The sequence below is a fragment of the Eulemur rufifrons genome, chromosome 1, assembly GCF_041146395.1.
Source record: "Eulemur rufifrons isolate Redbay chromosome 1, OSU_ERuf_1, whole genome shotgun sequence".
In the NCBI taxonomy this organism is placed as follows: Eukaryota; Metazoa; Chordata; class Mammalia; order Primates; family Lemuridae; genus Eulemur; species Eulemur rufifrons.
In genome coordinates this window covers 57,837,392-57,849,955 of record NC_090983.1, presented here as the reverse complement: position 1 = coordinate 57,849,955, position 12,564 = coordinate 57,837,392, and the positions used below count along the sequence as shown (strand labels likewise).

At 39.5% G+C, this 12,564-nt stretch overlaps 1 protein-coding gene across 2 annotated transcripts in view; it reads right to left on the bottom strand.

Moving 5' to 3' along the window:
- STK39 (serine/threonine kinase 39) overlaps positions 1 to 12,564 on the bottom strand; it is a 269,188-nt gene that overhangs the window by 198,513 nt on the left and 58,111 nt on the right. For both annotated transcript variants that reach the window (XM_069471755.1, XM_069471765.1), the window contains exon 3: positions 134 to 242. In XM_069471755.1, coding sequence (XP_069327856.1) covers positions 134 to 242 — 109 coding nt within the window. The remainder of the gene's footprint in view (positions 1 to 133; positions 243 to 12,564) is intronic.

The window sequence follows — 12,564 nt, the reverse complement described above, 5'->3', positions numbered from 1 at the left end:
CTAAGCAATGATAAACCAAACAAACTCTCAAATACAGGAATGAGGGGATCAAATCTAAAATCTTACTCTATATGCTGGCTCCAACAAAAGGCAAAGAGAAAAAAAATAAAAACAACCAATAAAACCCACTTACCTCCACTTAGTAACTTCATGACCAGCCAAAGTTCATCTTTTACCACGAAAGAAGTGTAATAGGTCACTACGTTGGGATGGCTGCATTGACTCATGGCTTGAATTTCTTTCTGTAGAAAAAGCAGAACATGACATAGTACCACAGGGTGAAAAGTTTGAAGCAAAACACAAGTGAATCACAGCTGAGCACCTGGGTAACTTCCTGTTCAAGAGCATACCCCGGGGGCGGCCTAAGCCATTGCTTCAAAGAAGTTACATAAGGACTAACTTTCTCACCCTCATTATCAACTCTCTGGAATTAGAAAGTTCTCCACAGGAGATCATAGAGGCCTGGGGACCAGCCATGAGACAGAAGAACTTGAGATCACTGCAGCACCCAGCTGGACCCCCACTCTGCCAGCAGAGAGCCCTGCCACGTGGGACTCAGTGCCTTCTCCCTGACATGAAGGCTGGACAGCGAGATACAAGACTGGGAGAGCGACTAGGAGACCTGCGTGCTGGTACCAGCCTGAACTTCGGTGGATCTTAGCTCCTCCCTCATCCAAAAGGGGGTAAGACAACTATCCCTGTTTCTCAGGACTGCTGTGATGGGAAATGAGAAAACACATACGAAAATGCTAGAGTATCATTTCCCAAACTAGCTGCCACGGTAGATATTCCGTTAAGAAAAAAAAGGTGAGGTCGGGGGAGTGGGGCAGGCAAAGTAAAATAAGCTTGGGAAACATCAGATACTGTATCTCACTCTAAGAGAAGCACAGGGAATGTTAGTACTGTCAAAGGCTCTGGGAAGTCCTGCAGTAGATAAACTCTCCTAGTTTAATCCATATTAGCAAAGCAGGAAAATAATGCGTTGTGGGTTTTACAAACACTGCTATAGAAAAAACAAGTTTTACGTAAAGACATAAAATAACAAAGTTTTGAAATAAGACAAATGAAAACCTTCAATAAACCACATTTTTCTGCAATACTCAAGTTCATGTTGGTTTTGGTTTGTTGTTTCAAGTTATTGCCAGATGACTACCATAAAGCTCTGGGCTAATGCAACCTTCAGTCAAAGAGGAACCAGACCAGCATAACTCACTTTCAAGATGCTATCCAAAAACCACAAGAACAACCTAAGTCATCAAAGAAATCTCATTTTTTCTATTAAATATTTATGATGAAAGAAGAGTGTATTTTTGCATCCTCTAAATATATTCACTAATAATGAGCTTCTAGTTAACTTTGAGTTAACTCAAAGTTATCTGAACAGAACACTTCAATTTGGGCTATCTTTGCATATCCAGGACTACCTAATCCTCAAATTACCAAGATGACCCCATATGTCAGAAAATTGCCAAAATGCTGTAACATGTAACACATATACATTCCTTAATACATAGGTTTACTTAAAGTACTTTTTACCAAAGATAAACTCCTAAGAAATTCACTAATTTTTCTATTTTCTTTATATATACAACATTTTCCCTTCATCATTCCCTTCATCCATTTAACTGATTACAGGTTTTCTAAATCTGACACTTTTCAATTCAGCAACTCTTGTCCTTTGAACAAGATCTGAAACCTGAGGTCCGGTTTCCATCTGTTTCCGGTGTTAGGTTCTGATACCGTAAGGCACTTCTGAAGGAGAAATGGAACGCCCGCCCGGGCCACTCCTATTTCAAGGCCCGTGCATCGGCTCAGTGTGGGGCTGGCCCACTTTGAAGGCCTGCAGCATCAGGCAGGGTCCAGTTCAAACCGATGCCTCTGTGTTCACAGAAATGAGAACAATGCTTCTTGAATGCAGGTGTGCTCTAAAATGTAAATGAACGTCTTTCTAGCTCTGTAAGTCCATACTTCCAAATCATTAATCAAAATGCACAATAAACAACCAATGCTCATAAGAAAGGAAATTCCTTTTACATCAGAGGCAAGGTTGGGTCAGAGTCTGGAAAAACATTTTTTTTTTTTTTTAGCCCTTTGCATTTAGATGGGCTGGTATCACTTTCTGCCCAGAGTATCAGGTTCTCTGACATTGCAGTGAGCACACCGTATATGCGCGCGTGTGCGTGTGTGTGCAAAACACTATTAGATAACCCATGGATATAACTTACCAAATTCTACTCCTTCAAAACTCTGGGTCTTAGAGACACCAGCTGGACATTAAAAGGTCCCAAGAATTTAAAAAGGAATTTAAAATGGCACAGATACTGCCATACCAATACAACCAAAGGAGCAGCGTAAGACCGGTCTAAGAAGGGGTAGGGAGCCCGAGAGGGGACCTGCGTCAGTCTGACCACGTGTCACCCCGAGTCCTGCTCCCACGCAGCCCGGCTGTCACCTGCACTACCAATGACCCCCACAATAAGTAATGTTTCCACAAATGGGACAGAGATGGACTCTACAGGCCTATCTAATCCTTATTTTCGTTTATATATAAACTTTTTGTTTATTTGCCTTCTAGAAAACTATAAGAAAATAACTTGAAAAATATAAATAGGATTTCCCCAAAACTACCCTCTCCATTCCTTTTCAAAATAGTGATGATGGCTGCTATTTGGACCCTTCCTTGGTAACAATCTGCCAACTAAATTGTCCAAGCTTTTCCCAATGCCTTCACTTCTTTAAGGAGAAGACATTTATTCCCAAACATATTCATTTGTTCCTATCCCTAAAAATGACCAAAGCCTTGCTCAAAGTTGAACAAATTGAGATAATTAATAAAAGTGTTTTAGCCAATTCTTCCTACAGAACGAATGAGTTCTAATACCCTATTCCCTTAATTAGGTCACAGCCCATGGTAGAAGCGTGAGAGCAGTGCGTCCCAAACTTGGATGTGCACACAGATTGCCTGAGCAACTGGCTAAAATGCAGATTCCGATCCAGAAGGACTGGGGCGGAGCCTGAGAATCTGCATTCTAACAGGTTTCCATGCGGTCCGGATGCAGTGGGTCCAGGAACCAGACTTTGAAAGGCAAAGCAGTAGTCTGAGCTTTGAAGGAGGCAGAGAGGCACCAGGGTTGAAGGAATGAGAGCAAGGAGCACAGGCTGTCACAATGACAGTGACAGGGTCAAAAGTGCCAAGCAGGAGGTCAGGCCAACAGCACCGCCTGGCAAGTCAGACTGGAGGAGAGGGACAACAAAGCTAGAAATAAGGGAGACTGGAGTACTAAAGTGGTTTGAATTCCACATGGGCAAAAATTCATTGGGACAGAAAAACAAGAGGTCAAAGTTGGAAGAAATCACAGAAGTCTGAAATCCAGGCAAACACATTTGCCAAAAATATAGTCAAGGAATATGACAAAGTGGCTCCCTTAGAAGCCAATGAAATAAGACTCAGACATGTCATCAAGTGCCAAACCAAGCCATGGCACAGTGTTTAACCTTTTCTATGGCTTAGAGAGCTGGGTTTGTTCGTGCATCTTCATCCAAAATGCATCACAAGTGCAATTTCACAAGAGCGGGAACACCAACCTAAAGGGGGTAGCAAGTAACATGCCCTCCCCAACCGCTACAACTGAAGTGGCAACCACGCCAGTGCCCCTCTCCTGGGAGCCATGTGGGCGGAAGACAAATCAAAGGGGGACACCCACACACTGCTGCTGTGCCAGCCCCTCAAAATCTGCCAAACCAGAGCACGGCACAGGCCTCCTGGAGGGGCACACTAGCTTTAGTGGGGAATACATAACACATAAAGTATCCTACCCTGGAAATATGAAGGCTTGGGAAGGACTTCCCCGCCCCAAAATAAAACTGTAAAAATTAAAAAAAAAAAAAACCATGTTTAAATATTTATGAGAGATTTTCTCATATTGTTATATGGCCTTTGTTATCCCCCCCCCCAAAAATATTATTTCTCCTATAAATAGCACTGAGGTTAAGCAGGAACTGAGATTAACAAGCATCTGAGCTTCCAGAAAATATTTAAGAAAGGCTACACTTGAAGTCACAGCTGGCTTGATTACCCAGGCAGGTTATCCCCCATCTTTGAGCCTCAGTTTCCCTTTCTGTAAAATGAGATTTATACTACCAACTACATAAAATTACTGTGAAATAAGCAAAATGAGATACATAAAACTCCTTGCAGGATGCCTAGCACATAGCACAAATGTTAAAAGTTAATTTAGTCTCCTGTTCTCGATGTCTCAGTTCCTTCCTGGCATGTGAGCATCCCCACATTGATCACTCGTCTCAGGTGTGTCTCAGGTGTCCCAAGTTCCTAAGCCTCAAAGGCACAGAGAGACAGGCCTTGCCAGCAGCATTCACCTTTTCCTATAGAAATGTCACAAGGCACACTCATTGGCCCTGCTGGCTCAAGGAGTTTCCAGTAACGCGTGGACAGGTCGATTCGGTCACAGATTTTTAGCTTCGCTCTCTGATTCTACATTGTCCCGATCTGTGCTTTTCCTAGTTATTTCACCCTGTGTTCAATTTATACCACCTTGTCATACGTCATGAATCCTGGTAAGCTGCCTCAAACTCTTTTGGAATACAGAGTCTAAATATGTACTTACACAAAGTGTTCAGAACAAAGAGAAATAATATAAGTTTTGAGATATAAGCATTAGGAAAAAGTTAAAGCCTCGTTTCTTTTGTCCCAGAGACCATGAGATTCACAAAGCACTGAAGGAAAGAGCTTTTGTTACTGAAAAGGAAGAGTTTAACTGGATTCTGAATTCAAAACATTAAACTATGCTTAACCAAATTAGCATATTTGCACACCTTACGTAAATCCTAAATAAATTCTTCTTTATCTGACAATGGTGGCAAAATATCCTACTTGGGTACTTAGTTAAGAAATAAGACTACTCAAGCTCTAACAACATGTGCAGTTAAATCTGAGGAGTTACTATTTCTACTTTTATTCTAAAGCAGTAGATCTCGACCATTGCTACACATTGACATTGCCTGGGAAGCCCTGAAAACCCAGCGTCTGTGTCCCAGCCCCAGGGAGGCTGATGTAAATGGGTTTAGGACGCAGCCTGGGAATGAAAAGCTTCAGAGGCTCCCCCGTGAATCTAACGTGCAGCCAAGGCTGAGAACTCCTGCTTTCCAGCTAATCACTGAGATGAACCTCTCTTTCAACGAAATGGTGAGAGGAACATCTAGCTCCTAGGCACATTTGCACACTGCAATTTAATCTAAAAAGGAAATCTATATATATGATTTACAAATACTATCAAGCAAAACATGTATTTCCAAATGCAAGATATGACCAAATACATCTTTAAAACGTATGCAATACCCTCCAAGCATTTAAAAAATTCCTTAAATGATATGGGGGTAACCATACTAAATGAAAACATTTTGTAGAAAGTCGTTCTCCAGCGTTCGCTTCCATAACATTAGCATCATTACTAAAGGTAACCTATCAGTATTCATAAACAACCAAATACTGTAAGTAGCAGTTTTAAAAAATACAGAAATAAATTTCAGTGATTTCAAATGTCAGCCAAGAAATGTAAGAAAAATATTAGCAAAGTTCTTACATACAAGGGCAATGTATTTTTCTGTACTGTCATTTTCAATCATGAAAAATGTTATCGTGAGCTTTGCTAATTATAAAAAATTATATACCATTTATGTAGCAAACTCCTGCCTCTTTTACAGGAAATGTACCAGCAGAGAAAAACCTGTTCAAAGAGGAGTCAAATATTGTCTTGTACCACTTACAAATGAATCAACAAATGTCCCTTGCCACATAGCTTTGTGATTATTTTCATGTGATTTGGTATCTGAGTTTATCCAAGAAGAATCCAATTGAAGGCAGGATTAGAAATGGAAAATGTAGATATTTTGAAGACAGGGAAACATTTTTAAGAAGTTAGGAAAAAGGAAGCATAAATTCTGTGACAGACTTAATCGATCGATATTTGTAGATAAGTTTTCAAAACTAGCGAGAGTAGTTGTAAAAGTGTAAAATGTCATGGCAGTTGGAGGTCTGGAAAATTCCTCGAAAGCAGCAGGGAAGTCACCATGGGCAAATACCTACTAGCTAACAGAAGAGAAAGAACATTCCAGGGTCTACTTGCTTGGTTATGATATCTTGAAATTGGACGCTCTGCAAAAACTGTCTTAAAAAATTAAAGAATTTTGCTTGGAAATGTATAATTATTTTCTTCAAAAGAATCAAGGGGGAGAAAGCAAAGAATAAAATAATAATACTAAAATACTAAAAGAAAACTTAATAGGGAGGAGCCATTTTCTTTCTGAGTTAGCTGAAAAAGTTCTTCAACACACAATAATGATGATGTTATGTGGGTTCTGAAAGCTCTGAGGTTGCTATCATGGAATTGGAATCAGACTTAGGTACCAATGACTGTTTTTTGATCATTTAATTTGTTTGTGATTGGGAATCCTGAAAAGAGTCAAGTTGAAGATGTCATTAAAGACAAACAGTGGCTCCCATCTGTGGTCCCAACTACTCAGGAGACTAAGGCAGGAAGACCATTGGAGCTCAGAAAAAAACTGGAGGCTGTAGTGAGCTATGATCACACCACTGCACTCCTTCAGCCTGGGAAACAGAGTGAGACCCCATCTCTAGAAAAAAGCAGAAAAAGATAAAGAGGCCTGGTGGCTCGTGCCTATAGTCCCAGCTACTCAGGATGCTGAGGTGGGAGGATCCCTTGAGCCCAGGAATTCAAGGCTAGCCTAAGCAACATAGTGAGACCTTGTCTCTTAAAAAAAAAAAAAGAAAAAAGAAAGGGAAAGAACTTTTCTTGTCAGCCAATCTGTACTGCTAGAAACTTCAAGGCCAACTTTTGGCACCACTGCTATATTTGGCTTCATCATCAAATGATGAGAACATAAAGTGAAACATGTCTTTTTCTTTCTTTTTCCTTTTGTGGGCTTCTCCTGTCCCATGCCTGGGTGCTGTGCCATCTGGGGTTCTGTCAGGGGAAAACCCTCCTGCAAAAGTGGCCGAGATGGGCCAGGCACAGTGGCTCGCTCACGCCTGTAATCCTAGCACTCTGGAAGGCCGAGGCAGGCAGATATTTTGAGCTCAGGAGTTCGAGACCAGCCTGAGCAAGAGTCTGACCCCATCTCTACTAAAAATAGAAAGAAATTATCTGGACAACTAAAAATATATATAGAAAAAATTAGCCGGGCATGGTGGCACATGCCTATAGTCCCAGCTACTCGGGAGGCAGAGGCAGGAGGATCACTTGAGCCCAGAAGTTTGAGGTTGCTGTGAGCTAGGCTGACGCCATGGCACTCTAGCCAGGGTGACAGAGCAAGACTCTGTCTCAAAAAAAAAAAAAAAAAAAAAAAAAGAGTGGCAGAGATGACTCCTAACACTCTCCAACCTTCTCCCTGAGTATCTTACAGTCCTTTTCAGCAGCAGCTTAAGTACCCAAATCAAAATAAGAAAGAAGATAACCTAGGCAAGGACTAAATCATTTGTCTCACGTGAAGCAACAACATTTTCCAGAAGTCTATGCAGATGACACAAGTGAGGTATAAAAAAGTGAGACATAACTAAAGTTCTATTCAATCTGGGCATGCTTTCCCCATTTTCTCCTACTCTGAAAATGATTATGTGCTGGGTTTCTGTTACTGAGAACATATAAGCCCAGAAACATAAATGTCCCTGCAATGTTAATTTCCGCTCACCTTTTGAACATAGCATGTTAGACACTTCAGCAAGCCATTTCTAACAAATGTAAAAACTACTTAAAAGTAAATTCAATTAGTGTATTTAATTAATATCAGAATAAACTATGGTATGACTTTGAAATTTGATGTTCTAAAAATGAAAATTATTTTCTCCAACCAAATCATACATATTCCTAAGCTAATACAATTTTTAGAGCTGTAAAAATAAATCAGTTTTGCATATAGTATTTAGTCTCTAATTTCTTAAGAATGTTTTCATGTCTTCAAAATACCCCAAAATTTTTCATTTCTAATCCTGCCCTCCATTGGACTATACTTCGATAAACATAAACACCAAATTGTATGAAAATAATACAAAGCTAAGTGGCAAGAGCCAAATGACAGTACAAAACTTAATGGCTAAGACCTGTAATGCTCAAAATAGTATTAATACATTCAGTGAAACAGGCTTACATTTTAATGCCATATCCCGAGTATAAAAGACTCTACAACAAACAGCCAAATGCAATTTTTTACCACATGTGATGCAGAATGAGCTGGGATATGAATAATTAATTTACTAATTTGAAAATTCCTAAATTCAAAAAGAATGGAAAAATGCTTTCATAGATGCAATAAAGAAAACACATAAACATACAAAATTATACTGTTTTGAGGTCAACTTAAAAAGCTGGAAGCTTTTTGACCAGTATAATCTTTCTATAATACACAAGATCTGCAAAGTATCAACATAATTCCAGAAAATTGCTAAAACAGTGCAAATAAGTTTTTTGGGTTTTTTTTTTCCTTAAACCTCAATGAAAAGGAGGAAGGGGGAGAGAAAACCAAAACTTCTGTCTATAAGAAATGTTCAGAGGTTCCCAAATATTACAATTTAATTTAAAAAGGATGACAGCAGCTATGTCAGATAGTGGTTGGGGTAACTATTCCTCTCAAATGATCATTAAGCCAAGTAAATATTTAGAGTTTTATTCTCCAAAATAACCTACAAATCATGGCTAATTCATTCCCCTAAGGAGTGGAAGGAAGGAAGGAAGGAAGGGGAGGAGGAGGAGAGGAGGGAGGGAAAGAGGGAATGGCAGATCAAGAGAAAGTAGAAATAATCAATAAAAGAACACTAGCAAAAAGCAAAATGAGGGCAGTAGCTTTGTTCTGATAAAAAAGTTCTTGCTTTATCTACAAATACTGCCTGTGAGATAGAGCAAAATACTTTTATAAAGATGATACAGGAAAAAAGGGCAGATGCCAGTACTTGCCCAGTTCAAGGCTATTTAATGACTAGGAAATTCTTTCATTAGGTACATAGCAGCAACGATGGCACACTGTGTACCCAAATCTAAGAATTTACAGTGGATTTTTATGGTCACACCATAGTACTAGAGTGACTTGACTGTAAGCATGATTTGATAGTAATCAATATTTTTGTAAAAGTGATTTTTTTAAAGGGATTTGTTAAAAGAATGAATTTTTAAATACACAGAATCATAGAACTTTGGTGATGAAAATCAATTTTTGCCAGAATTCCTCACCGAAGGAATGAGGACACTGAGGACCAGAGGGGAAACTGATTTTCCAGAGTCACTGGTAAGCCCTTGTGCAGAGGAGTCGAGCAAAGCGAGCAGGTCCCCTGACCCAGGGAGCTCTTTTCCCCTCTCACAGTGTTCAACAGTCATCACTTTTCTATAGCCATTGTTTTTTTGAAACGACTTTGTTCACATATGTCATCCATCATAAACTAAAATATTTTAATGAGCATTACATAATTTCATAATGTAATCACATAACTATTTTTTTCTTTCTATCTTTTTTTTTTTTAAAGAAACAAGCACTTTGCCTACTCTCATGAGTATAGCTCTCCTGCACCTGAGAATTAAACTCCAAGTTTTGATGGCATTGATGTATGTGTAGTGATAAGAAAATAAGGCTGAGTTTTCTGTGACTAGATACCAAAGGCAGACTAAAAATACGAGAATTTGAGTCTAGAGAAAAAATTTGAGAGGGATGTAGTTAAAGTCTAAAAATATTAAAGTAAGGTGATAAACCAAAATGTTGATCAATCCCTGGATAAAATACAGGAGAGTACCCTGAAGGTCAGAAAGTGGGTTTAGGGTAAATAAAAGGAAAGACTATGTTATATTTACGGAATTCATTTTGTCACCTGGTGATGGAGGCTGAAAAGACAGAAGACTTCAAACAAGGCAGATTAATTCTTCACTCATGTAATGGATTTTAAGGGAGCCCAAGTGTGCCCTAGGGTAGCCTCCCCAACCTTTGAGGTTGACCACAAACCAGAGAACCAAACTCTTGCAAGAAACCTCGAGGCCATCTTCACACAGAATATACTATTCTACAAGACAATGGGTCAGACTCATTTAGCATGTCTTAATTCCCACTGGAAAGCAAGAATTCCCTCAATGGACTACATTATTAGAGAATAATAACCTGTCCACCAATCTGCTATACCATTTTCAAGCAAACAGAAAAGGTACAGAAAGATATCTCCAGCTCAAAAATCTCACCAACCCAAAACAAAAATGAAAAGACTCATTTACTAGTTTACAGGCTCTCCAAGGAACAGGAACCCTCTTTGTTCTCCCCTCACATATCTCAGTGTCTAGCATCTAGTCGGGTTTAATAATTACAATATTAACAAGTTCTGCTCTAAAACTGTAAGTATCTCCCAGAGAGTGTTAAACTAATTATAATTAGTCATTTATACCACGGTGGGCCTGACAAATGTGGGGCTAACAACAAAAGTGGGATTAACAAATCTCAGAAATCATCAAGACATCTATGACGAGATGGTCGGGAATATGGAATAAACCAGCAACATCTCCTCGGCCCCTGGAAACTGAACCACTAAGATCATCATACCCAGAGATCAGGATACAGTTAAAGGCCAAACTCCAAAACATGTATGAAAATTCAAAATAATGCATAGAAAAGCATTAGTTTAGACTAATTAAATGCTAGTAACATCATACCAGGGAAAACATTTATTCTAGAGTGTTCTAATCTAGTTGCTGTTAAACTACTAATAAAATGAATATTTAGTGAGCAATATAGCCTTGTACTCCCATATGCACATCCAAAACTCATCCTTTTTATGGGCCTAAGCCTAATACAGAAACTCAGTAAGTATTTACCAAATAAATAAATAAATGCCTATTAGATCTGTAACTAACTTATCTTTGCAGGGTATTACAGCACTCATTTCAACAGTATACATTTAAATCATCAATTATTAACACTAATGATCTCATGTGACATTTCTTCTCCTCCCTTCCTTCTAAGAGAAGTTGACACTATAATTAGTATTTTGCTTCAGAAACCATGACCACTTGAATCCTACTTTAGGATAACCTGGAACCAACTCCATGACAAAAGGAGAATCTACTCTTAGCCTCCACCACATAAAGAAACAGAGTCCAGGGCCTGTTATCCAAAACTGTTGTGTGCCATCACTCTGACCTGTGTGTGTGCAAATCCTACCTTACTGTGGGACAAGAGGGGGTGGGGGTGGGGGGGGGAGGTGATACAGTTTCATCAGGGAGACAGAGGCTCCAATGGCCAGCAAATAGTTGATAATTGTGACTTCTGTGACGTAACACTCTCACAAGACAGAGATCCCAGTGGCCATTGTTTCTTTTAAGAACAATGGTTTCCAGTTAACACATGGCACAGTCTGTGAGATGATGCAGTGCACTGACCTGTATATAATACACACTCGTGGAATTAAAGGATTACTAGGATACCAGATGTCTAAACACTGCCAAAATGTGAACCCACCAAAATAATGAAACTGCAAGCAACAGCAGTATCAGAAGTTGAAAGGACGACAGCAACTTTGCTCCGCACAATCTCATGTGCCAATAACTGGGCCACAAAAACCTGGCAACATTAGGCTGCCAATACTGTGAACTCTATTTCTTTTTGTTTGAAAAGAACCTGGGAGTAGTACCTGCTAAAGAATCACAGCCATTCTTCCCCTTTCTAAATAGATCAAGACACCAAAAGGTCAAAGGTTCAAGGTTGAGGAAAGATTAAAGCAATAAATCTATCTCTTTTTAAATGAAAAATAAGTAATTATGCATACATGCTATATACTGTTACAACATGGGCATTAAGGAGGAAAAAAAAGGAGAGAAATAAATTAGTATTAATATGCGAACTCATAAATCCTAAGACCTCAGACTAATGGAAGAAGTACAAAGCCACAAAAGCACCAGTCCTTTGACAAACAGCTCTGCCTAAGTTACAAGCACTTCCAAAATGATACTGCTGTGCTTGCCAGTCTCAGAGGAACAAAGGAAAGGGACTGGAATGACAGCCTTCCTGCTGACCTCCACCCAGACCCTTACACAACTACTGTCACTGTCGGTCGACAGCTGATGACAAGCCAGCAAAGGGAAACATGAAGGCTGTGGGCAACTGGAGCCTTGGTAGAGACCTGAGACCACAGCATCAGCCCAGAAGACTGGCTCCAGGGCTGTCGGGCACAAGCACACACAAACCTCACACACACTCTGCATCGAAATTCTGCCAGTGCCAGAAAGGTGGCTGTGAGACCTCTAACAGTACACCACAATCAGGGGCAAATCTTTGGGTGATATTTCTAAATAGTGCATAAGCTTAAATGCATACTCCAAGTTTTAAAAAAAAAGTTAATGTACACTTATGCATAGCCACAGAATTTCAGGATTCCTACAGGGATCCTAGAAATCTTGCAATTCAATTCTCTTTAAATAGCACAGAGCTGTTAGGTAACTCAACTAAAGTTTAAAAAAACAAGTTAGTCGAAGAAGCAGGACCCAACTCTCCTGACAGTTTATTCAA